Consider the following 23,779-nt stretch of genomic DNA (forward strand, 5'->3'; position numbering starts at 1 on the left):
GTGATTACAGACTAGTTCACTCTTATTTAGTGATGATGAAATGAATACATACATATGAAAGCATGAAAAATAGATAAATACATAGTTTTCTACAACTGTGGAATGTTACATGAAACACTTAAGCACAGTAGCAGCAAAACGCAGTCAACAAAATTAAAATATTGACAGGCTGTCACTACAAACATTTTGGAAAAAGAAACAAGCGTACATCTTCTGTTCGTCTTTGCATTGATACCAACAATGCTGTTTCACAGAGAAGAGCATCGAAATGTAAACTTTAAGTTACAAATTGTTAGATATGCCTATGCATAAATAGGGAACACACTTCATATTTCTCTCCTAAATAAAGAAATTCACTGGTTCCTGCATATAAATGTTCTTTTGTAGAACTGCTAAATGTATACAGGTATGAATTTATGGTACATTTAAACATGAAAAAACTTTATCATATAAAATTTCAGTAGTTGATCACAAAACATGGGATACATTTGGTGCAGTTTGCTTATATGAATAAGAGCTGTTACAAGAAGTAATTTCTGCCATTCATGTATTCAAGTTACCAAATTAGTTGAAATATTTTTGTAGAACAGTTGTCACAAATAAATCATTTCTTAAAAATATAGTTTCATTTAAATGTATCAAAATTGAGTATTCCTTCTGCAACTATACCAGCATGACAGTTTTTACATCTACTACAAAAATGAGGGCTTGTTACTTTCAGTTAGGTTTTCAAATCTTCCTTTCATATATGGCACACTTCAGTATGAGATTCTGCAATGATACTGGTACAGCAAGCAATTCCAGTATTACATATACATTCAGAACTTGTTTACAGCCAACAGTTATCTCCTATACCAGTCTTTGGAGTACCTTGATCACAATTTCTGCAAAATTTGTCTAATGAGCCCATATCATTCTACTATTTCATGCTACTATAATCCAAAATGTCATTATAAATGCATAAAAGAATATTCTGACAGTATAAGTTCTGTACCACAGTACTTTTTTTGTTTGGGACAATTAGGTACTCAGTATTATGTGACATTTTTCACTGCATCTGGTAGTGCTAGCTAAGAGTGTAAAAATATGTAGTAAATGTAGTAGATTCTAAGCAATTGCATTTGGATATCCATAGTATGTAGCATAGTATACAGCACTAAAATATGAAGGAGCTATTTTTTTCTTTTCATATTTCACATTTAGGAAAGGAATGTTCCTTACAGGAGACTTAGTGTGAACAAAATATTATTCATTAGTAATTTAGAATTAGAATCCTATGGGAATGGAGACAATAGTAAATAGCTTTAAAAACATATAAAAAAGAAGGATGATAGTCTGGATAGAATTATTGAATGTCTCTATGAATATAATACATTCAGGAAGTACGATTCAGTTTGCAGCTGCATGATTACAGCAACATAAATATTATATTTCTAATTATGATAACAATTAAATTTTAAAAGCATTTGGTTTTTTCATATTACATTGGAGACTGGTTACAGAAGAATATGAATCACACATATTGATACTGTACCTTTTATACCTGCATGCTTACTGTAATTTTACAGCTACAATCCAGAAAAACAGTATCACAGACAACGACATTATTTATTGAGGGAGGACCTAATTAACTGCTCCACAGTCCTCCTATATTACAGTTTTGTAATGCTTATTATACAGCATGGTAGAGAAGAGAGTGTTGATATTGCCAAACATAGGTGTATAAGCATCAGTGGTAAAATGCTCCCCATATTTTGCAATAGCTGGCATCAAATGTCTCAGTTTACTAAAACAGATTTACATCATGAAGCACAAAGCTTGGAAGATTATTGGAACTCACATTGTAGTGAAAATAATAACATTTCATAGCTCTACACATGTTACTGCCATTTTTAAACACATAATTATTGAAGAGTACTTGGTGAATGCATTTGGAAATACAGAAAGGATTTTAACAAGTATAAACAGAAATTTTATTGAATTTTCATACATGAATCATCAGGGTCACATGATATTAACTGTGTAATTAAGTTCAGAAGGCATAGGAGATGAGAAGCGTTTATGGAGTGTTTTGTGTGGTATAATCTAAGCAGATTTGAATGCACAGATTTCAAAATGGTGCAGTTGTGCCACAAACCAGGTTCACTTTTACAAATTTCTCAGTGAGGGAAATGTGCTGTAATAGCTCAGACATATGTGCATCTTTTTACTTCTGTCACATGAAGTCTGACAGTTGGTAGAGATCTTTAATGCATTAAGTTCATACGTATGCAAAACTACAAGGGAGGAGTACATCAGAAGTCCATAACATGTGATGTTGTGTGGAAATGTCTAAAAATACACTACTGTGTGGCATGGAAGTACTGCCTGCATATGTTCCTTTGCAGGTGCTGTGTATAGGGAAATGGAATAAGTTTTCTCTAAGTTGTCACAGAAGCTGCCCTCACAGAATCTCTATGATGAAAAATATCTTGTTTCTCTGATCCTGGACTGATATCACTTAAGTAATACAGACTTTATGACAAATGTAGCTGTCATGATTTCTTTACAGTCATGTTCTACAATATTATTAGAATAATTGATGAACATTATCCAGCCGGCCGGAGTGGCTGAGCGATTCTAGGCGCTACAGTCTGGAACCGCGCGACCTCTACGGTTGCAGGTTCGAATCCTGCCTCGGGCATTGGTGTTTGTGATGTCCTTAGGTTAGTTAGGTTTAAGTAGTTCTAAGTTCTAGGGAACTGATGATGTCAGAAGTCGCATAGTGCTCAGAGCCATTTGAACCATTTTTGAACATTATCCAATGCTGCAAAAAAATGTGTGTGTGTGTGAAATCTTTGGGGACTCAACTGCTAAGGTCATCAGTCCCTAAGCTGACACACTACTTAACCTAAACTATCCTAAGGACAAACACACACACCCATGCCCGAGGGAGGGCTCGAACCTCTGCCGGAACGAGCCACACAGTCCATGACCGCACTGCCTTACACCGCTCGGCTAATCCCGCACGGCTATCCAATGTTGCATTAATGCCTTCCCTTAAACATGTGAAATTACAGTTATCTCCATTTGAACAAAACAGAAACCTACTTTCAAAGGCAGTCAACTCCACCATATTTGCAACAATATATTATCTCTTATGAAAACTTATGAATTTCACCATGGAGACATATTTCAAAACTCCCTTAAAGTTAGATTGACTGAAAGACAGTAATGAGCTCTGGAATTTTTAAATACCTGAGAGCGTCTTCTCTGGCATTTATAAATTTTGTCATAGTAAATTACATGTGCATTTACCACATATGCTTAACACAGGTAAAATTCCTCCCACTCAAAACTCCTTTTGAACATAACATACAGTTATAAAATTTATTGCGATATCTAAAAGTTTTTGTATGTTAGATCTGCGTCGTGAAACGGGTACAGGACTGCGTTTTTCTGCACAGCATTTCGACGAGTCATCAGGTGAGTAGATTCTGTCTTATAAGACGCCTGAAACCATGAGTCACTGAAATATTATTTCAGTAGATACTTCGATACTTCTAGTTTGGTGGTGGCTGGTTGCACAAGCAAAAGACATATATTGTCACGTAACACGTTTTACGTACACTGCAAGATCATTGGAAGAGTACACTTGTCAGAGGCTGCTTGTCGATTATCGGCCGCAGTTAAGGGTCACTGCTCATTGTCAGAAGGGCGGCGTGTAGCTAGGAGACGGCAGCGCGGTGTCCCCGCGCGGTTGCTAAGAGACCGCTGCACGTCTCAGCGCGGTCGCTAGGAGACGGCGGAGTGAGCGTCCCGCCTACCGCCCGACGTGTTGTGGCTGTAGCCCGAGTCCGAGTCGTGGCTGGTGAGCGCCTTGGCGGGCGCCGGCCGGAAGCTGGAGAAGCCGGGCACCGGCACCGTCTCGTACGGCGCCACCGGCGGCACGGCAGGCGGTGGCGCTGTGGGGGGCGGGCCTGCGTGGTACCTGCCAATCACAACAACAACCGTCAGCCTCCAACACATGCTCACGCATAACTCAACAGGCGTGTCTTTAGGGATGTCCGCAACTGAAACTAACAGCTCCAGCAGCTGATACAATCTGTACACACACACACACTCACTCACACACACACACACACACACACAAAACGGAAGTAACTTTAGGCGTGCCTCAGGGAAGCGTGTTGGGACCCCTGTTGTTCACTTTATACAGTGTGGCCAGAAAGTCCCTTTACACCTGAATCAACTACCTGTAACAGTGTAAGATGGTACGATACTACAGATTTGAAACTCCCACCCTTATTTATTTTATTTAATCGTATGGTGATTTTATACAATATACAGTTGATATAAGGCAAATGATTTTATACAATATACATATGATACAAGACAAGATTAAACCTTAAAGTCTGTGTTTTTCAACCAGTTAATTAGGCTTGGTGTGAGAGTGAACAAGTCGACGGGAAATCCAGGGTATGAATGAAGTGGGCAGCGTTGGACTAAATGTTCAATTGTCAGCTCTTCTTGATTACATTCACACATCGGTGAACCGATCCAGCCCCATTTGTACCTGAAGTAGCCACAACAACCATGTCCAGTCCTTAACCTGTTGAGGCGGCACCAAAGTTTCCTCGGTAGATCAAAACCTTTTGGCTTCTTTGGGGGATCAAGGTGATGGGCTCTTGTTCCCAATGTTTTTGTTGACCGTTCATGCTTCCAGCTTACATTTAGATCAAAACCATCGGCGATGAGTTGTCTTGCAGTAACACTTGCTGGTCTTCTTGATCGCAATCGTTGCTGTGGTGGATGACAGAATTCCTGGTGCAGTGGTAGAGAAGGTAATGCAGAGATTTTCTTGGCCTCACTCAGTAGAGCTTTTTTCCGCCTTAAGTGAGGTGGAGGGATGTGGCTCAGTACAGGTAACCAGTGGCATGGGGTTGATTTGACGGAACCAGTAATGCAGCGCATTGTGTCGTTAAGTTTTGTGTCTACCTTCTTCACATGTACACTTTCCAACCAGATAGGTGCACAGCACTCGGCAGCAGAGTACACAAGACTGATGCCAGTTAACTGCAGACGGTTAGCAGAGGTTCCCCAGGTGGTACCACTGAGCTTATGTAGTATGTTATTTCTTGCAGCAATTTTATGAGAAAGCTTGGTGATGTGCTCTTTGTAGCTCAGGGTTCTATCTAGAGTGATTCCGAGATATTTTGAAAAAGGATTGTACCTCAACGTTAGTCCATTGAGCAAAACTCTTGGTTTGTAGTTCGCTGCACGATTCGCTAGATGGAAACAAGAGACTTCAGTTTTTGGTGTGCTTGGGATCAATACCCAGGTCTAAAGAAAGTTGACATCTTCTCCAGATCCTCCGTAAGAACTCGTTCACCATCTTCGAAATTACTGCTCCGTGCTGCCAGTGCGATGTCATCAGCATAGATGAATTTAGTTACCCTATTATGCCAATAGTACTTCTTGAGCTGCAACTTGGCTGCTGAGTAACTGGAATGTGACTGTCTGAGAACAGGAATAAAGTCTGTGCATTGACCAGATCATTGTTCACCTTTCCGTATTTAGTGAAGAACAATGCAGATACCAGCGACTCCATAATGGAGGAGCGTTTGGTGGCAAGTGTTTGGGACTATAATAGAAAGCAAATATAAAGCAAGATAATGGTCGCCCGCACAGGGCACAGGGCGAGAGTTTCTACTGTTTGTTTTCGTGCTTGTCAAATCCTACTTTGGACAGCAAAGTCGTCGGATATCTCCCTAACTGGGAACATTTGGAGCATTATGGGCAGGGGCCATCTCAATATTTTCGGGATATAACGCGCCAATTGGACAAAATTTGGCACGGTATTCCCCAAGAGGACATGCAACAACTCAATGCCAAGCCGAAAATCTGCTTGCATAAGAGACAGAGGTAGACAAACGTGATATTGTCTTGCTCAACTTGTGAAGCTCTTCCTCTTCAATAAATTTTCCAATTTTTCTGAAATTAATATTTTGCTTGTCTGTACGTGTACATCAAATCTACAGATTTAAGTCACATTTGGATAATTCCTTCGTGGTGCGTCGTTTTTTTTTTTTTTTTTTTTTTTTTTTTTTGTGTCTTAGAGTGGACCCAGAAGGTGAACGAATGTATTAAAAATTTTTTGCTATAGGCGTCATCATAATTGATAGAAATTTATCGTCAAGGACATAAATTTAGGTCTTTCCAGTTACAGACAGTTGCCCTAGATTCTCGACAAGGAATTGTTCTCACAACGGAATTGGAGGGTATCAAGTCAGAAACTGTGGGAGATGATCAATCAATAACGACTCCTCAACATTGCCGTGGAAAACATATTTCAAAGAATGAAGTGTCGAGAGTACTAAGGAAGAATCGGCTTGTGCAAGCAATTGTGCCTCGTTATTTTGAACCTAAGTTTCGTCAGTGGATTGCGTTGTAATAAATGGACTAAGGCTGGTGTTCGTCACTTCGAGCAGTTGCTGTGAAGGCATGTTGTATGAATTGTAAGCGTCAATAAAAAATTAAAACTGTAATTTTCGATTGACAAGTCCTTGTCTCAAAGCACTACGTTTAGCACACGCTACTATCTCAATAATCATGACTGTGAAGGATTCTGTAGCGTTCGAGACAGCATACCAAAATTACTGTCTAGAACACAATTATTATTTGCAGCAGCATTTAAGCATTTCATAGTGCCCAAATGGGTAGATTACGAACAGACACTAAATTGAAACTGCCTGGCTGATTAATACTGTGTACCGGTGTCGAACCTTGTGTTTGGTGGCCACTGTTCTACCGAGAACTATCCAGCTAAGACTCACAAATCGCCCCACGGCTTTACATCCACCAGTACCTTTCTCTTACTTACCAAACTTTTCAGTCGTTCTCCTGCTTACTTGAGGGACTAACGCTTCGGGAAGAGGGGTATAGCTGAGGAACGGCTTAGCCACAGATGAGGAAATTGTCTTCAGCATGAATTTTTCACTCTGTAGCAGAGTGTGCAAGCACTGATATTTAATTTCCTGGAAGATTATAAGTGTGTACACAGCCGAGACTCGAACCTACAACTTGACGTTCCGCAGGCTAGTGGTCTACTAGTCGTTTGTAAGTGAACGTATGTGAAATTTTGAAGGTATAAGAGATGTACTGGTGTAGTTCTTTGTCTGACCCCACCCCACCCCCCTCCGAAATTATTAGAACACAGGACTCGTATTCGAGAGGAACGAGCTGAAATATTCGTCTGGCCATCCCGATTAAGTTCCATATAATTACCCCATTCAATTAAAATGAATACTGGCACGATTCTGCGGCAGAGGAGCTTGAGCTCCGTCTGTAATTACCTTGTCTCTATGTTTAAATGCATTGTACAATGGCTTGAGTATTCTATATGCCGGCGTAGATACCTCGTTAATTAACGGAAACAAGGCGAATGGGCTACAGAGGAATTCTCAAAATGGGGACAAACTGCAATGAGACGAAGAAGAACAAAAGATGTCAGATGGCTATAAGGCTGTAAATGCCTTCTAAGGGAGGTACAACAGACCAGGCAAGTGGCAATGTTCTGTCTGAACTGTTGCAGTGGTATGGTGGCACAGAACACTGCCCTTCCTACCAGAAAACGGTAGCCATCCGGCAGGAGATACAGGATCACCAACAGGAAATGTTGATGGGGCACGTCTATGGGCGTTCGAAAGGACGACAGATCCCATAAGGCGGCCCACACATTGAAGCTCAACCAGTGCTGATGGTTCACTGCCACTACGCCACTAAAACACTAGTAAAGACAAAACAGTCCCATCTGGTGCATGCTTGACACTGTCAAGTTAGAGGACGATCTAGATTAGTGCAGAAACAGAAATAACTTCATATTTAAGATTGATGATGGCAACGTAGTTGCTGAAACCGGTCATCACAATAAATGCTGAAACTTCCCGGCAGGTTAAAACTGTGTACCGGAGCGAGAATCGAGCTCGGGACCTTTGCCTTTCGCGGGCAAGTGCTCTACCATCTGAGCTACCCAAGCATCACTCACGCCCCGTCTTCACAGCTTTACTTCCGTCAGTACCTCGTCTCCTACTTTCCAAACTTCACAGAAGCACTCCTGCGAACCTAGCAGTTCTGCAAGTGCAGAGTGCAGTGTGAAAATCTCATTCTATAATAAATGCTGTACAATATCGATGTTGGCTGTTTGTGCTGTACTTTTGCTTCTGCAGTTCCACTTGACTGGTACGATCTCAGTCATTCTAATGTACAATGCCAAAGGTTTCTTTATCTCCGTCTTCAAATGGGTTTAGTTCCCTTGCAACCCTTTCCGTCCATATGCCCATATGACCCTCTTTCTTCTTTATATTTAAAGTCCCGTTTGCTGCAGTTAGTCCCCATTTAGCACACAGTCTAATGTAAGAAAAATAAAAAAATGAAAAATAATAAAAAACGACGCACCACGAAGGATTTATTCGAATGAGACGTAAATCGGTAGACGTCCTATATATGTACAGACTAACAAACGATTACAATTTCGGAAAAAATTGGATAATTTATGTAGGAAAATGGAAATGAGCGTTTGGCGTCAATTGCCGGGAGGCCCCTTGCGGGGCAGGTCCGGCCACCTTGGTGCAGGTCTTATTACATTCGACGCCACATTGGGCGACCTGCGCGCCAGATAGGGATGAAATGATGATGAAGACAACACAACACCCAGTCCCTGAGCGGAGAAAATCTCCGACCCAGCCAGGAATTGAACCCGGGCCCGTTGGGTGCCAATCCGCCATGCTGATCAGTCAGCTATCGGGGCGGACATTTATTTAGGAGAAAGAGCTTAACGAATTGAGCAAACGTTGTCAATTGGTGAGAGATCCGGCGACCTTCCTGGCCGTGGAAGGGTTTGGCAAGCGCGAAGACAAACAGCAGAAACTCTCGGCATGTGCGTGCGCGCTTCATCTTTCTGAAATGTGTACCCTGGATGGTTTGCCAGGAAGGGCAACAAAACGGGAGGTAGGATACCGTCGACGTACCGCTGTACTGCAAGGGTGTCGCGAATGACAACCACCAGGGTCCCGCTACGACCTGAAATGGCACCCCAGACCACCACTCTTGGTTGTCGAGCTGCATAGTGGGTGTCAGTAAGTTTAGTGTCCCACCGTTGTCCACGACGTATCCAGACACGTCTTCGGCCTGAAATCTCACTGACTGGAGTATAATTGTCTTCAGTATGAGGCCCCATTCGAACAGAGTCCCGCCGACCAGCGAAGATGTGTCTGGGGACCCCCGGGACAGCAGCGGGATACCAGGAGATATGGTCTGGGGTGCCACTTCTTTTCATGGCAGGACCCCGTTGCTTATCGTCCTTGAAACCCTTAAAGCACAGCGGTACCGTCGACAACAGATTGCGATCTGTCTAATGCCCTCCAGGGTAAGCCATACTGAGCTCATATTTTAGTAAGATAACGCCCACCAGCACACAGTTAGAGATTCTACTACTTGTCTTCGTACTTATCAAACCCTACCTTAGCCAGCTAGGTCACTGAATCTCCCCCCAACTGGGAAAGTTTGGACCATTATGGGCAGGGCCCTCCAACCAACTCGAGATTTTGACAACCTAACTCGCCAGTTGAACGGGATTTGGAATGATATCCCTCGGGAGTACACCCAACAACTCTTATCGGTCATTGCCAAGCCGTATAACTACTTGCATAACGGCTAGAGGCGGACAAAAACGTTATTGACTTGCTGAATTTGTGAAGCTCTTTCTCTGGAAAAATCATCCATTTTTTTTCTAAAGTTATGATCATCTGTTTGTCTGTACATGTACGTCACATCTACCGAATCCGTCTCATAAGGATAATTTCTTCGTGGTGCGTTGTTTTTGTGTCCTTTTTTGTCTTAGAGTGTATCCCTTTCTTCTTGTGAGTCCCGTTTGTTGTGATGAAAAAATATCAGATATAGGAAGTAGGAGGTTAAGTACGAGTGTCACTCCAAAAGAATTGCACAATATTTTTTTAATCCATCTTCTATTCTACATGTTTGAAAGTTTTACAGTGTGTAGATACATCCTTTAGGAACAATATTTTCATTTCTGCACATAATTTCCATCCCTCTCAACTGCCTTAACGCCATCTTGGAACCAGCGCCTGTATACCCGCACGGTAAAACTCTGGACCAACCTGTTGGAGCCACTGTTTGGCAGCGTGTACAAGGGAGTTATCATCTTCGAACCTTGTTCCACGAAGAGAGCCTTTCAGTTTCCCAAGAGATGACAGTCACATGGAGCCAGGTCAAGACTGTAAGGTGGGTGTTTGAGTGTTGTCCATCCGAGTTTTGTGATCGCTTCCATGGTTTTTTGAATGACATTTGGCCGTGCACTGTCGTGCAACAGCAAAACATCCTGCTGTTGCCGATGTGGTTGAGCACGACTCAGTCGAGCTTGAAGTTTCTTCAGTGTCATCACATATGCATCAGAGAATTTATGGTGGATCCACTTGGCACGATGTCCACAAGCAAGTGTCCTACGGAATCGAAAAACACCGTAGCCATAATTTTTCCAGCAGAAGTTGTGGTTTTGAATGCCACTCCATTGATTGCCTCTTCGTCTCTGGTGACAAATGATGGACCCATGTTTCATCACCTGTCACAATTCTTCCAAGAAATTCATCTCCACCATTCTCGTACTGTTCCAAAAGTTCGCTGCATACCGTTTTTGTTGTTTCTTTGTGAGCCACTGTCAACGTCCTGGGAACCCACCTGGCACAAATCTTTTTTAACTCCAACACTTTCAGTATTCTGCAAACACTTCCTTCCCCTATCTCAGCGTAGCGTGACAATTCGTTCACTGTGATGCGTCTGTCAGCAGTCACCAATTCGTTAACTCTCTGCACATTGTGTGGAGTGTGTGCAGTGCGAGGCCTGCTGCTGCGAGGACAATCTTCAATATTGCCATGCCCGCTTTCGTCAGGTAACCTGCTTGCGCATAGACTAACTGTACTGCGATCGACAGCAGCATCTCCATGCACCTTTTTCAACCTCTTGCGGATGTTTCCCACTGTCTCGTTTTCACAGCACAGGAATTCTATGACAGCACGTTGCTTCCGACGAAAGTCAAGTGCAGCAGCCATCTTGAAGACATGCTGCGACGGCACCACTCACGGGAACAGGTTCAGCTAAGTTTGAAAACAAGCGGGAAGGATGTATCTACACACTAGAGATGGGCAAACTGAAACACGTAACTGTTTCGAAACAAATGAAACAGCACAATGTAATGTTTCGATACGCTGTTTCGAAACAGTGAAACAGTTTGTGTTTTGTTATCTAATAAACCTACACATTTTATCATCTTGAATATCTACTGTATAAGTATGTCCATATAAACACAAATGAGGTGCGAGAGCGCTAATCATATCGCAGAAAGTCTGAAACTATCACTTAGGCGTCTTTTCAGTTTCGTATTTCATGCAGCAAATGCGCTGCTTTCGTGTCGTGTGACTTTCATACTTTTCAATTGGCTGAGGACAGCCATAGCTGAAGACAGAAGAACCACCACGAACGGAACTGGAGGTGGGAGAAAACTGCAGAAACAACGGCTATGTTACTGGGATTCCCACATTCCGTTAATATGGGTAATATACCCATCCTGCTGATTTCCATGCACACAAAGGGAATCATTGTGGATAACAGGCACAGTGACTATAGACTCACAAATAATGCCAAATAATTCGAGTAAATAACAAAATATAACAGAAAAAAATTGTCTCTCAAAGTGTTTCGAACCGTTACTATGAATTCACCATGCTTCCCAACCCTTCGCGTTCACCATTACACTATCAATGATATGTCAAACACATTGCTTGCAATTATACCTACATCAAATTTATGTATATGTCTAATAACTGTCACTCTACGCCTTTTTTTAAATTCAAAATGTTGTAGGCTTACTTGCGTTTCTTAATATGATTACCGTACATGAACAGAGAAGCGTATGTTATAAAAAAAGTGTAATTTAACTGAATGATTTTCACATATTTATTACTTTAAATGTGAATAGTATGCGTTGTTTTATTGTTTGGTTAGTGTTTATAAAGCAGATATTACGCCATTTCGGAATAGGACAGTCAGCTAGAAACGAAGCTTTATTCTCGGATATCTTAAGCTTCATGCTATTGCTCGTCAAATAGATTTCGACACACTTGAAAGTGTTTCACGAAGTGGTATGTTGTGTTTCAGTACCTGTGCCGAGCCCGAATCTCGTCCGACACAGAGCGAAATGAAACATCACTGTTTCGATACAATTAGTCCGTTCCAAGCACAGGTGGACTAAACAGCCTTATTTTGAAACAACGATACAGTTTCTGTGCCTGGCTCGAGATCGAATCTGGTCCGGTTATCCGAGACAGGGGCGGAATGAAACACCACTGTTTCGAAACAGTGAACCACAGTCGTTCCGAAACACTGAAACAGTTCCACGTATCGATACACTGTTTCGACACATAGAAACAGTGGCCAAGTCTACTACACACTGTAATACTTTCAGACATGCAGAATGGAAACTGTATTTTTATAAAAATAGCGTGCATTTCTTTTGGAGTGACCCTCGTAGTTGACGTCTCAGAATAATCCTTCTAGGCCTGTGGGAGAAAGACCAGCGGAGTGCAGAGAGCGGGGGGAGCGACGTACCTGAGCAGCGATCCGAGCCAGGGCGGCGGGGCGGCGGCGGCGTGCGGCGGCGGCACGGGCACCGCATGCGGCATCGTCAGCGACAGGTGGTGCCGCGGAGGGTTCGTGTCCTCCAGGCTCAGCTCGTCCTCCGCGAAGTCGTCCTCGGAGCCCGCCCCCGCGGCCGCGGCCGCCTCGCTGTCCGGGTCCGACTCGCAGCGGCCTGTGGGCAACAGCGTGGGTGTTCCGGGTCATTTCAGCACTCACTCCAGTCAATGTAGACTGGCAATGGCAAGGAAGGCGTTTCTGAAGAAGAGAAATTTGTTAATATCGAGTATTGATCTAAGTGTCAGGAAGTCGTTTCTGAAAGTATTTGTATGGAGTGTAGCCATGTATGGAAGTGAAACGTGGACGATAAATAGTTTAGACAAGAAGAGAATAGAAGCTTTCGAAATGTGGTGCTACAGAAGAATGCTGAAGATTAGATGGGTAGATCACATAACTAATGAGGAGGTACTGAATAGAATTGGGGAGAAGAGGAGTTTGTTGCACAACTTCACTAGAAGAAGGGATCGGTTGGTAGGACATGTTCTGAGGCATCAAGGGATCACCAATTTGGTACTGGAGGGCAGCGTGGAGGGTAAAAATCGTAGAGGGAGACCAAGAGATGAATACACTAAGCAGATTCAGAAGGATGATGGCTGCAGTAGGTACTGGGAGATGAAGAAGCTTGTACAGGATAGAGTAGCATTGACAGCTGCATCAAACCAGTCTCAGTACTGAAGACCACAACAACAACAACAACAACTCCAGTCAAGTTAGTCATGCGGCGCGGACTACAAGCAAGCACAATGAATAATGTATTACACACACAAATGTTGTTAAGTAAACGTGAACAAAACCGCAAAGAACAGTAGGTAGCGACAGGACAGAGTGCATGTGATCCCTGCCAAAGACATCGTAGTAAATGATTCATGAGTTCCCAAACTGAATTACGGTTGTAGGGATATCTCCAGTTATTACAGTGGTATGCAACTAGCAAGCAAAACTCTCTATCGCATCCCTCTCACATTTAGTGGTAAGATGGCCCACTGGATAGCCAGTCAAAATCTCAACTCAGATCAAGCATGAAAAGTGGAAGAAGACGCACTAAACTGCGAAAAAAGAAGCAAAATAAAAACGGTGAGCGCCCCAAGCTCAAGACGTGCTACATGCAGCGAGTTGGAATATCCACGGTGTCCAGGTTGTGTGGTTACAGTGTTGGACTGCAAAGTGCGAGATCCGTGTTCAGGTCTCGCACATTCACCCTGTTTTTCCCACGCAATTATGAACTGTCCGTCCGGTCACTGATGTGTCTGTTCGCTGTATTACACACAGGTGTTGTTAAGTAAACGTGAACAAAACCGCGAAGAACAGTAGGTAGCAACAGGACAGAGTGCATGTGATCCCTACCAAAGATATCGTTGTAAATGATTCACGAGTTCCCAAACTGAATTATGGTTGTAAGGATGTCTCCAGTTATTACAGTGGTATACGACTAACAAGGGAAACTCTCTGTCGTATCCCTCTCACATTTAGTGGTAAGATGGCCCACTGGATAGCCAGTCAAAATCTCAGATCAAGCATGAAAAGAGGAAGACGATGCACTAAACTGCGAAAAAACAAGCAAAATATAAACGGTGAACGCTCCAAGCTCAAGACGTGCAACATGGAGCGAGTTGGAATATCCACGGAGTGTGGTTAAGGTGTTAGACTGCAAAGCGCGAGATCCGTGTTAAAATCTCGCTCGTCACCTTTTTTTTCCACGCAATTATCAATTGTCCGTTCAGTCATAGATGTGTCTGTTCGTTGTATTAAAATTTATGTCTGCGTCGTGATGTAACGTTCGCTTGCAGCATCTAGATGTAAGAAAGGGAGCTCCATACCTACGTACACTAAGTGATCAAAAGTATCTGGACACCTCCGAAAACATACGTTTCACATATTAGGTGCATTGTGCTGCCACCTACTGGCAGGTACTCCGTATCAGCGGCCTCAGTACTCATTAGACATAGTGAGAGGGCAGAATGGGGCGCTCCGCGGAACTCATGGACTGCTAACGTGGTCACGTGATTAGGTGTCACTTGTGTCGCACGTCTGTACGCGATTTCCACATTCCTAAACCTCCCTAGGTCCACTGTTTCCGATGTGATAGTGAAGTGGAAAAGTGAAGGGACAAGTACAGCACAAAAGCGTACAGGCCGAAGTCGTCTGTTGACTGACAGAGACAGCCGACATTTGAACAGGGTCGTAATGTGTAATAGGCAGACATCTGTCCAGACCATCACAAAGGAATTCTAAACTGCATCAGGACCCACTGCAAGTACTATAACAGTTAGGCGAGAGGTGAGAAATCTTGGCCGGCCGGAGTGGCCGAGCGGTTCTAGACGCTACAGTGTGGAACCGCGCAACCGCTTCGGTCGCAGGTTCGAATCCTGCCTCGGGCATGGATGTGTGTGATGTCCTTAGGTTAGTTAAGTTTAAGTAGTTCGAAGTTCTAGGGGACTGATGACCTCCAAAGTTAAGTCCAATAGTGCTCAGAGCCATTTGAACCATTTGAGAAATCTTGGATTTCCTGGTCGAGCGGCTGCTCATAAGCCACACATCACGCCGGTAAATGCCAAACGACGCCTCGCTTGGTGTAAGCAGCGTAAACATTGGACGACTGAACAGTAGAAAAATGTTATGTGGAGCGACGAATCACGGTACACAATGTGGCGATCCGATGGCAGGGTGTGGGTATGGCGAATGCCGGTAAAAGTCATCTGCCAGCGTGTGTAATACCAACAGCAAAATTCTGAGGCGGTGATATTATGGCGTGCTCGTGTTCTTCATGGATGGGGCTTTAAACCCTTGTTGTTCTGCGTGGCACTATCACAGCACAGGCCTACATTGACGTTTTAAGCACCTTCTTGCTTCACACTGTTGAAGAGCAATTCAGGGATGGCGACAGTATCTTTCAACGCGATCGAACACCTGTTCATAATGCACGGCCTGTGGCGGACTGGTTACACGACAATTTCATTCCTGTAATGGACTGGCCTTCACAGAGTCTTGACCTAAATCCTACAGGACACCTTTGGGATCTTTTGGAACCCCGCCGTCGTGCCACGCCTCGCCGACCGACATCGCTACCTCGCCTCAGTGCAGCATTCTGTGAAGAATGGGCTGCCATTCCTCAAGAAACCTTCCAGCAGCCGATTGAACGTATGCCTGGAAGCTGTCATCAAGGCTAAGGGTGGTCCAATACCATACTGAATTCCAGCATTAACGATGGAGGGCGCCACGAACTTCTAAGTCATTTTCAGCCAGGTGTCCGAACACTTCGTTCTACGCAAGTACCCCATGTTACGACTCCTGCGTCCCGTTTTGGAAGTCCTGACTGGTGAATTCCTATGTTGTAACATAGTTCACACACGTTTATTTGTTTTTTTTTTTTTGTCATTTCTGTAAAAGAAAGTGGCAGAACTATGATGAATTAAAGACCCTAGCTGCGCTCTTCAATATGTATGCGAAGGCTGGTCTCAGGAACTGCTGTATCGAGTTTGATACGGTGTCCACTAGTAGAAAGACTGATTCACGAGAGAGATTTATGTATAATTTTATAGATATTTTTTGAAAATTGCGTTAACTGCGTTGAATTAAACTCCTCACTCCGTTCTACAGTCTTTATTTGAAAAAAATTTTAAGAACAAGGGTAAGGAATTTGATACGGTTTTCGCTGATAGGTAGACTGATTCACGAGGAAGGTTTCAGTGTGTAAGCTATTACCACTATGCCAGACAAGTCGTCCGGATATTGACACTTAGTGCCACCCATTCGAAGCATGGGCACTGAGCTTCAAATCAAGTACGGGTATGAAGATCAAGTGACATTATGAAGCAAATCAAAGAAGGCCAGCCCTCATTATTCCCATGCTCCAGCTATTGCTTGCCCTGATAAATAGTAACGCCGGGGTAAATGCCACATTGAGCCACTATCTCTTGTTTCAGACTCTCCCGCGGAGAGTATATACTGTATGCTCTGAAAAAAATCGCTATCGCTTGTTAACGAAATGTTTGTCGTGTCCGCTCTGTGCCACTCATAACGAACAGTACAGAGACGAAGTACCCACACCAAAAGGAAACACGTATTTTTTGTACCCAAAAATTGATAAGGGGGCAGGAAAAAGCGCTTCTTTTATAGAAGCCAGCACCACTTCTGAGGCCTCGATGTCTAGTCCTTCATGACACTGCTGTGAATCCAAGGTCAATATTTTATTATTTTTAATTAGCTCCACTTTTGTCTGCGTCTGTTACAGAATATTTTGTTCAATGCTCCTGTCGAGATTATCTTTACTTCTGATGTCAAAAAGACATGCGCTCAATTCATATTGCTCGATTAAAACACTACCATGCTCTTTTCAGCAAGTTGCCACATTCTGCCCTCTCTCTCTTGTATATCACATCGTCGGCGCGATGTGGAAGCTATCAGTTATACAGGTGCAGACTGCCTTCCCCACTTGGAAGCGCAGTTCTAACCGAACGAGGGATCGATGACCGTAGCAGTCCGGTCCCTTCAATCCCACAAACCAACCAGCCATCTAACCGGACGCTTAAGTTTTATCCTCTAAATTCGTGATCATCAGTTGCGCTTCCCCTCTTGCCTGCAAAATGGTTCAAATGGCTCTGATCACTATGGGACTCAACTGCTGTGGTCATAAGTCCCCTAGAACTTAGAACTACTTAAACCTAACTAACCTAAGGACATTACACACATCCATGCCCGAGGCAGGATTCGAACCTGCGACCGTAGCGGTCGTGCGGTTCCAGACTGTAGCGCCTTTAACCGCTCGGCCACTCTGGCCTGCAACTTTGTTCAACACGCAGTAGCAGGGACATGATAGCGAGTTTCGGCAGCCTGCACATCTCAGCAGACTCCTGTTGTGCGCTAAAATAAACATGTAAATAGGCACCACAGGGGCAACGAAAGCCACATATAAGCCGCCAAAGAGGCGTCAGAAGCCTTGGCGCGACCAGAGCAGTCACGGGTTTACCGTGCGCCCCTAGCAAACCTGGCGAAGCTGCTCCCGTTCCCCTCCCCCATCGTAAAACTACATTTCCATGATTTTTTCTACGCTCGGAGACAAGCATACAGAGGACACACTAACGACAGGCACAGTCCAGAGAGATTTGATGCAACAACTGCATGACTTAACTTCTAACAGACAGATTAACAAATTAACTTGACTGTCGACGCTTTAGCGCGTCAGAGTTTCGTAAGCAATAGAATACCAAAAATGACATACGTAGGTAAGGATTGCTTCCAGTAGTCTTACGACAGCTGATGCTTGGGGAATGCAGCAGATGACAAATGGCAGAGCATTCGTTCGTTTACACGAGAGTTCAACTAATTGTTTGATGAACGAATACAGCTGTCTGCAAGTACACTGCCTAGCAAATCCTCTAGTATACTGAGGAGAGAAAAGTCCTGGGACAGAGACGTGCACATATACAGAAGGCAGTAGTATCACGCGCACGAGGTATAAAATGGCAGTGCACTGTCGCAGCTATCATTTACACTCAGGTGATTCATGTGAAAAGGTGTCCGATGTGATTATGTCTGCACGACAGGAATTAAAAGATTTTGAACGTGTGATGGCAGCTGGAGCTAGACGCATGGGACACTTCATTTCGGAAATCGTTACGCAGTTCAATATTCCGAGATCAACAGTGTGAAGAGTGTGCAGAAAATGTGTCTGAGGCATCTCACCGCAGACAATGCAGTGGCTACAGCCTCCACTTAACGACCAAGAGCAGTGGCGTAGAGTTGACAGTGCTAACAGACGAGCAACACTGAATGAAATAACCAAAGAAATCGATGTGAGACGTACGAAGGACGTATCCGTTAGGACAGTGACGCGAAATTTTGCGTCATTGGGACATGCCAACAGACGACCGACGTGAGTGCCTTTGCTAACAGCACAACATCACTTGCAGCACCTCTCCTGGGCTTGTGACCGTATCCGCTGGACACTAGAGATTGGAAAATAGTGGCCTGGGCAGATGATGGATGGATGGATTTGGGGAAAGAGACCAAACAGTGAGCCCATCGGTCTCACCGGATTAGGGAAGGTTGGGGAAGGACGTCGACCGTGCCCTGTCGACGGAACCATTCCGATATTTACCTGAAGCGATCTAGGGAAATCACGGAAAACTTAAATCAGGATGGTCGGAAGACGACCGGTGTAGCCGAGCGGTTCTAGGCGCTTCAGTCTGGAAGCGCGCGACCTCTACGGTCGCAGGTTCGAATCCTGCCTCGGGTATAGATGTGTGTGATGTCCTTAGATTAGTTAGGTTTAAATAGTTCTAAGTTCTAGGGGACTGATGACCTTAGATCGTAAGTCCCATAGTGCTCAGAGCCGTTTGAACCATTTTCAGGATGGTCGGAAGCGGGACTGAACTGTCGTCCTCCCGAATGCGAGTCCTATGTGCTAACCACTGCGCCTCCTCGCTCGGTAGGTCAGATGAGTCCCGATATCAGCTGGTAAGAGGTAGTTGTAGGGTTCGAGTATGGTGCAGTCCCCACAAAGCCCTGGAACGAAGTTGTCAACAAGACACTGTGCAAGCTGGTGCTGGCCCCATAATAGTGTAGGCTGTGTTTACTTAGAATGTACTGGGTCCTCTGGTTCAATTGAACCAATCATTTACTGTAAATGGCTGTGATCGGCAACGTGGAGACCATTTGCAGCCATTCATGGACTTCAAATTCCCAAACAACCGTAGAACTTTTATGGATGACACTGGACCCCGTCACCGGGCTGCAGTTGTTCGCAATTGGTTTGAAGAACGTTCTGGACAGTTCGCGCGAATGATTTAGCCACCCAGATCGCCCGATATGTATCCCATTGAACATTTATGAGACATAAACGAGAGGTGAGTTAGTGCACAAAGTCCTGCACCGGCGACCCTTTCGTAGTTATGGACGGCTATAGCCAGCCACGGTGGCCGAGCGGTTCTAGGCGCTTCAGTCCGGAACCGCGTGACTGCTACGGTCGCAGGTTCGAATCCTGCCTCGGGCATGGATGTGTGTGATGACCTCAGATGTTAAGTCCCATAGTGCTCAGAGCCATTTGAACCATTTTTTTGGACGGCTATAGACTCGTTGATGCCATGCCACGTAGCGTTGCTGCAGTATGCCGGGAAAAAGTAGGTCCGGCACGATATTAGCAAGATTCCCACGAATTTTATCACCGCAGTCTATTATTAGTCATCATCATCAGGCATAATTCTTGAATTCTTTTTCCCCACTGCAGGTCGTGTCAACCGAGACTTCCGTGCAGCATTATTACTGGCTGATGGACCAAGTAAATTACGTATCTCCCTCCATTGTTCTGCTTGTTTGTTCCATCGTCGCATCTCGCTCCACTTTGCAGTCGCTAGTTATCGGGAAATACCGGAAGCCTTCGGTCCAGTAGCATACTTGCTTCAGCACCCGCTTGCCTACCTTTGAGATCCTACAGTACCGTAGCTAAGTAGCAGCAAGAACGCCAATGTTGAACATGATGGACGTGTGCAGGCAGCAGGTGTGTGAACCAAGCGCACTGTACCAGCTTAACAATGTTGGCGATTGACATTTGTTCTGTAGCAATCCTTTTTTTTTTATACTACTTGACCGTGACGGCACTGTGACAAAAGCGTATGTTTATCCTCCCAGCCAGAAAGTAAGAACACTAGTAAGAGAAACTAACTCTGTCGGTAGGTTCTTAAAAGGTATTTCTTTGTTCTTCCACGGTCAGTTTTTGCGCCCCCTCTGTGCCTTCGACCTTGGCTGGCCGCACTTCGCCACGCCCTCAGTACGGCCTCGAGTGCCATAGAACAGTTGTTGAGATGTGAACAAAACAAGGCTTCGGTGGGGCGTACCTTGGCCTATTTCCTGGTAGACGGGCGTGCAGGCGCCCTCGCTGCTATAGCGGTCAGGGCAGACGAACACGGAGGATCCGCAGCCTTGGCTGCCGGTTGGGTACTGCACCGGGTGCACCACCATCTCCTTGAGGTCCCGCATCTGAAACACAACAAAGCACTCCTCTAGCACAATGCATTCCCAAGTTAATCGCTGCTAAAGATAGTCATTTACGCAATAAAGCTGTTCGGACATGGTATGAACAAAGGGGATGTCCCAGAATATAAATTTGACCGAGAGATGGCAGCCTAAGTGAGATACTGTGTAGACTAGGACAGAAGTAAGTGTTGCAGGTATAAGAGAATCGTCGAGTTACGTTTTCTTTAATACAGGTCACTAAATATTTGAAAATTTTTGACAACGGCGTAAGAAATCAATCGTTGTCCGAATATTTATTTATAGCTGTGTAAAAGGCATCGTACATATGGAATTTATTTTTCATTTATAAAGCTTCTTTGTAAACAGAAAGTGTATTCAGAAATACTAGGCCGTTTTCCAGGCATTTTTGTTCGTAAAAAAAACGAAAGCGAAATGTACTGAGTAGGCACCTAAATCACAAAGCAAATTTAATAAACGCGTTTTTCCTAGCAAAGAATATGAATAAAACGCATCGAAAGAAGCAAAGCAAGGTCATTAAGTTGTTAATACACAAATCGAAGTCAGTAAATCCGTACAATCCCAGCCAAGTAAATTATTTTGTGTTCGGAAAGATAAGATTGTTGCACTTAATTATGTCGTTAACTTGAATTTCCGAAAACACACGTTACTGACTTAAAAAACCTAACAGCGCTATCTATTGACTCTTTGGTGTACTACGAAATTAACAGCGCCATCTGTTGCTTCTTTGGTGTACTAAACCGTGACGGTTAAGTGTCCGAACTACTAAGCTGAGCACACGATTTTAGATAAAACTTTAAATGACGACAATTTTTTTCCTGAGATCCGATTTTACTGAAATAAAAGCTGCATGTTGCCCCAATGAACACTCAAGTTACCTGTGAAAATCCCATGAGAAGTTATCTAGTGCTTCTGGACATTAGCTTGTTCATACAGACGAACAGACAGACTGAACGGTTTCATAGTTTTATTATTGGCATAACTTATATGAAAAATTCCCTGCCATATTTTTCCATGTGTGTGTGAAGGCAAATCTCAGGGACTACAGTAGGGATTTTGATACGATTTTCACTGATACATAAGACTGATTCATGAGGAAAGTTTGTGTATACAATTCACTATCGCTACACTAGACAAGTCGTCCATTCGTATATGGTGCTAACAAGTCTTTGCACCAAACGTCTAGGGGTGACAAAACATGACACAGGGAACAATTTTTCTTTTGACAAAATGTTCACTGACATTTCCCTGCGATGGTTGGGATCGTACTATTGAATTCGCTGCCCCTTGAGACTACTAGATTTCACTGAAACAGCAGGGTATACTAACCAGGTGTTATATAAAAGACGCCTATCATCGATGGGGAGTGTCAGTTAATGTTTTCTCTCTAACAGAAGCTGTTCCTTGTGACGAGTTTTATCACTCCTAAAAGTTCAGTGCAAAGACTTTCCACTTGTGCGTGTGTGTGGCCAAGTGTTGGCCTAGTAGGAATGTGATTGGACACTAAAAGGAAATCAATAAAGATCCAAGGTGTGCCTACCAAAATTACGATTCGGTAGCTTTCCTAGACGTATAAATGGTTGGATTACTGGTTCTATTGGTAGCAACGGTAGGGAAAGGACCATAATATTTTATATCATTACAAAATAGAGTATAAGTTGCATTTTATAAGTAAAAAAAAAGTATTTGATCGTGTAACTTTTGCGCTTTTATGTAAAAAAATCAATCAGTTTGGATGCAAGTGCAGTTTACAAGCACAAATACAAAATTATATGTATTGTTATTTTGTGCTCAGTAGAACGTTCTTCATCGAGATCAAAAGTAAGAGTTTCCTGTTATTATTAATAAAGGCGCAAATCGTTTCTGAATAACAGAAACATGTTTTATATAAGTTCGACGAAGTACTTTTTGTTTTGCGTTTTTCTTTTTACCTGTTTGTTGAGCAAATTGCGTTTTCTAGCACTATGTGATAAATATGTATTGTTTTCTTTACTTTTACTACAGCATCCCACTGTTCCACGTTACAAATGATGAATTTTCAATAAAACTTGAATTAAACATTGACAGTTCGGTTTTGCTATGAATACTATTTATTTTAATGCAACAGATAGGAGGATGACTATTTACAACAAAAATGTTCCGTATGTTTACACAGCCCTCTACATAACCTCGTTCAGTTTATAGAAGGTTGACCACTTCCGGTTTCTAGGGGAATCTGGTAAGAAATTGATCGCGTACGCAGACAAAGGGATCGAAATGTGCTAACGGCCTCTAGATATGCAACACTCTTAACGTCCAGGCAACGATGCTATTAGGAAAACTACAGTACTGTACGCTTGGTTATAATCCTAATAAAGCTCCACTGACAGGCAGTGCTTGTGAATTAATGTGCAGGAATCAAGCGACAATGACGCTATTGGGGAACACCTTGGAAATAAGACGAAGTGAAAGATTTGGTTAATAGCACTGGTGTATGCAATAGTCCACCAGATGTCTACTTAGTAATTTGTTGTTTTCATTTACACGCTACTACAGAAATTTTAACACATGGTATTTGAGATTTATGTCAGTGTTGATTTAAAAAACGTTTCATGACACTATGAGTAAACATTGTCGTTCGCTTCCTAAGCAAAATTTTTGTGTAAACTTAATATCGGCATACCAGGAGATTTCACTGCAACTTGTCGGCGTGGAAATTGCACAGTCTGATCTAAGAACATCACGTGGCACTCTAACGACGAGGAGGCTGATGTTTGCTGCTAGGACTTGCCTAATTATGTTCTGGATGCGCACAGGGCACTTTCCTGTTACTTGCTCCTCGTCCCTATCACAGCGAACATCTTGTGGCGCGACCATAGTAGCGATATAATGACGAAGTGCAGTGGGTACCAAATGTGCAGCTGATATATATTAAAATGTGAGCCTAAGTGCGAATAGTGACACAGTCTTGTATTAATAAATAATAATGTTTGAGAAAAATATTTCCCAGCGGTAGTTAATTTGTTACTGACGGAGGTTTACTAGCTCCCTCCCTCGACACAAG

At 43.4% G+C, this 23,779-nt stretch overlaps 1 protein-coding gene across 1 annotated transcript in view; it reads right to left on the reverse strand.

Annotated features, from left to right (window-relative positions):
* Positions 1–23,779, reverse strand: part of LOC124796041 (protein transport protein sec31-like) — a 264,782-nt gene that overhangs the window by 109,654 nt on the left and 131,349 nt on the right. The window contains exons 5-7 of the mRNA XM_047260127.1: positions 20,580–20,721; positions 12,661–12,862; positions 3,807–3,970 (exon numbers count right to left, since the gene is read on the reverse strand). Coding sequence (XP_047116083.1) covers positions 3,807–3,970; positions 12,661–12,862; positions 20,580–20,721 — 508 coding nt within the window. The remainder of the gene's footprint in view (positions 1–3,806; positions 3,971–12,660; positions 12,863–20,579; positions 20,722–23,779) is intronic.

Source organism: Schistocerca piceifrons, chromosome 4, assembly GCF_021461385.2.
Source record: "Schistocerca piceifrons isolate TAMUIC-IGC-003096 chromosome 4, iqSchPice1.1, whole genome shotgun sequence".
Classification (NCBI taxonomy): Eukaryota; Metazoa; Arthropoda; class Insecta; order Orthoptera; family Acrididae; genus Schistocerca; species Schistocerca piceifrons.